We start from the raw sequence: 3,654 nt of genomic DNA on the forward strand, positions 1-3,654 counted from the left end.
GAGAGAGAGAGAGAGAGAGAAAAAAAAAAATTTGTTTCTAGTTAATCTTATAGCTAAACATATAAAAAAAATTTTAGAGATTAATTTTTCTTTTAAGTTGGAAATCAACATTGTTCTACAATAGAAATGAAGGTCTACATTTATAAATTTCATTCACATTTAACCTTTTTTCAGTTTGACATATTTTTTTATTATGTTCTTTTAAAGATTAGTTCAGCAAAATTCCTTTTTTTCACCAAGAAAATGAAATGATCACTGGATTTCTGGGAAAAAGGTCAATATTTGCACACAAGAAAGCCAATATCTCCTACATGGCTCACATCCTAACTCTTTTCTTATGCGCACACATTGGTCAATCCCTTCTCATCACTCTAACATCTGCATTCAAGTGAATCAGTTTTTCCCACCATTCCTATGTCCCATCCAAATATATTAATTTCACTCCCAGCTCATCTCATCTCTGTGCAAGACAATCTTTCCTACTTCATGTCACCACTAGGTCAATTTCAATCTCACCCCACCCATTTTCCACTCCACTCGCATGTACCAGTAAATCTTACTACACCTCTCTCACACCCTATACATAAAAAAATCTCTCCCCACCTTCACACAAAGCATAACAAGCTAGTCAATTTTCATCTTTTTACAAATGCTTTTATTATACCACTTATATTTAGTGAGCCTTTGTTTAATATCTACTCAAATAGCACTAAAATGTGAAAATATTATTACCAGCCATCAATTTCAAATTTAATATCACAATGTTTATAACAGAAGTACTCTAAATTTAGTACTTTAAATTTAGTGTGTGTTAGCATCCAGAGTTGGCTGGCTCAATTACTATAATTTTTGGTATGGCAACTGGAAACTGTTTGATTACTTTATTTTAGCATTTTTGCCAAAGAAGGGGGAAAAAAAAACCTTAAATAGGACACATTTCCACTTTTTTTTTAAATACACTTTTGTCTTGCATTATCCAGAGTTGGCTGGGTTGATTACTGTAATTTTTTGTAAGTAACTGGAAAGTGTCCAACAGTGTACATGGTCTTATTTTCTTTGAGGATTTTTGCTTGAGAAGGGGGAATAAAAAAGACCCTGAAATGGGGCACATTTCCACTTTTTTATAGACTTTTGGTTTTAAATTTAAAGACAAAATTATTTAAATCAATTAAATGAGTTAATTATTACCTTCCACATAGCAGGATATGCAATTAGCATCTAATGAGGTATTTAGGGATTTAATAACCCCAAAAGAAGGAAGGGAGACATTATTTATCATTGACCTTTATACAATTTTTGCTTTCTTAATAGGTACCCTCAATTAGAATTTATAAAACTGAGGAACATAGGGGACACAATTTACATTTGGATCTTACGTGCATAAAAGACCTCAAACATTTCTATGAAGCTATAAATTATCTTTATATTTGCACAAACTTAGTCACAGAATAGCTACAACAAAATATAGATTGTTTGAACCCTTACAATTTAATCCTATACTTAGTTTCAGTTACAGATGAATAAAATAAAAACATAGATGAAATCATCTTAAACTAATATTTAAATTTAGAAGAAAACAAACCTTAGTAGAGAGTAATCTGGTGAGAAATATCTCTGGAATGGCTTTGTGGCTATGATCTTTCTGCTGTTGTTCTGAGAGAAGCTCATCTGTGGACTTTACCAAGTGCCAGTAGCAAACTTTTTCATTACTTCTTGGAGAGTTTGGTGTCATGACGCAATCACTATGATCTGTAATATGGAAATGTTTATATGGTGATACTCTTCATAAAATAGAAGTAACAAATTGGTCTAAATTATGACTGTGGAAAACAGTTTTTATTTAAAACTTCTCAAAATACCATTAGTCACATGTTTAAGCCTTTATAAGTTATGTAAGCATTAAGTAAATCTTATATATTATACTCTAATAAATTATTTTCATTTTGGATGAAAGCACAGCATTACTTGATGGGTCCTGAAATCCTCGTTTCTTGTTAGGCACTAAACTCATCACAGCTGTTTCCCTGATTCCATAGTGATCCAAGGTATTGATGCGTTTCCACCCATTGACTGTTTTGGTTGTCAAATCTTCATCACTTAGAACCAGATGCCCTCCTCTACCATGGTGCCATTCTGTGAACATTAATTTTTAGTTATGAAATTTTCAAATTTAAAAGTAAACTTTTGCTTTTGGTTGAAAACAACAACTACAGAAAAAATATAAAACAAACATGTATATGTTTTTGGGACTAAAAAAAATATTCAAATACAAACACACCTATTCTACATACAAATATATACTTCCTTACTCATATAATAATATAAGATATTTGAGAAACTAAGTTCGTAAAATGCTTTATGAATTCCATATCCTTTATTCTGTTTATGGACATAAAATATGGTAAGCTTATCTACTACAAATTCAAATTTCATGAAAAAAAACACAATAGCTTGCCTAGATTTACATCCTGAACAGCTGGTCTCAGCGAGAAGGGGGTGTTTTTATACAAGATATCTAGAATCTTGGCCTTAACCTGTGTAATTGTATCACAGCTATTAACACGGCACTGTAGTTTCTCATCTAAGTCTTCTTGAACAACTTGAATGCACTGGAAGAACAAAGAAGCTTCATAAGTAATTGTCATTGTGTTGAGATAACATAACATTGAAGGAAAAACATGGAACATGTTGGTCCATCTCGGCTTTCACATCCTCTAAACTAAACTATTATAAATTAAAAAACAAAAAAAGTCTTAAAGCCAACCATTATCATTCATATAATTATCAAGCTTCCTCTTAAATTCACTTAAATTTACTGCCTCCACAACATCCAGAGGCAACCCACTCCAAAGGCCAACCACCCTGTTAGAAAAATAAAACTGTCTTAGCTGAAGATGACTTCTACCCTGCCAAAATTTATATTTGTTTCCTCTAGTCCTACAATCTTAAACATTTCACTCAGATCCCCCATAACTTTTCTTTCTAAGATATAAATCTTAAGTATCAATAATATTGTTGCGTCATCGAGATCATGTGATTCTCACGCTCTCTACTTTCTAGAATTATCCTGTACTTTGGCGAATGTTCTACTTCTTACTAGATGTAGGGTAGGCTGATATATATAAGAGGGGACAACGTGACGCGGTAATGTAATGTGTGTGTGGAGACAGTGAGTAATTGAACTGCAGTCAGAGAGAGACGTATTGTTGTAGTTAACGTTCGTTCCTTATTATAGTTTGTTTAGCGCGATTGTTGAAGTTGAGTGTATCGGTAAAGTTATATTCGGAAAGAATAAACCAGTTTTATTAAGTAAAGACTTGTGTCGTTAAAATTTCGTCGGAACGAAGTTACGGAAAAATCAATTAACAAACGGAGACGTAACAAATTGGTGTCAGAGAGTGGGATAGAAAAAAAAAGAGAAGAAAAATGGAAACGAGAGGCGGCAAATCAGACTACAGCCTAGCAGATTTGATGGCAGCAATACATAAACAAGAGGAGAAATTACAGCAGTTGTTGGAGGAGAAAGAAAATAAACAAGAAGAGAAATTACAACAGTTGTTGGAGTTAAAAGAAAAGAAACAAAAAGAACGAGAAGAGAAATTACAACAGTTGTTGGAGTTAAAAGAAAAGAAACAAGAAGAACGAGAGATTAAA

The 3,654-nt window shown here is 32.5% G+C and overlaps 1 protein-coding gene across 1 annotated transcript in view; it reads right to left on the reverse strand.

Annotated features, from left to right (window-relative positions):
* Positions 1-3,654, reverse strand: part of LOC106470573 (plexin-B-like) — a 194,275-nt gene that overhangs the window by 5,872 nt on the left and 184,749 nt on the right. Inside the window, exons 27-29 of the mRNA XM_022402275.1 lie at positions 2,456-2,609; positions 1,966-2,133; positions 1,583-1,749 (exon numbers count right to left, since the gene is read on the reverse strand). Of these exons, the coding sequence (XP_022257983.1) occupies positions 1,583-1,749; positions 1,966-2,133; positions 2,456-2,609 (489 nt within the window). The remainder of the gene's footprint in view (positions 1-1,582; positions 1,750-1,965; positions 2,134-2,455; positions 2,610-3,654) is intronic.

This window comes from Limulus polyphemus, unplaced genomic scaffold (assembly GCF_000517525.1).
Source record: "Limulus polyphemus unplaced genomic scaffold, Limulus_polyphemus-2.1.2 Scaffold4, whole genome shotgun sequence".
Lineage (NCBI taxonomy): Eukaryota > Metazoa > Arthropoda > Merostomata > Xiphosura > Limulidae > Limulus > Limulus polyphemus.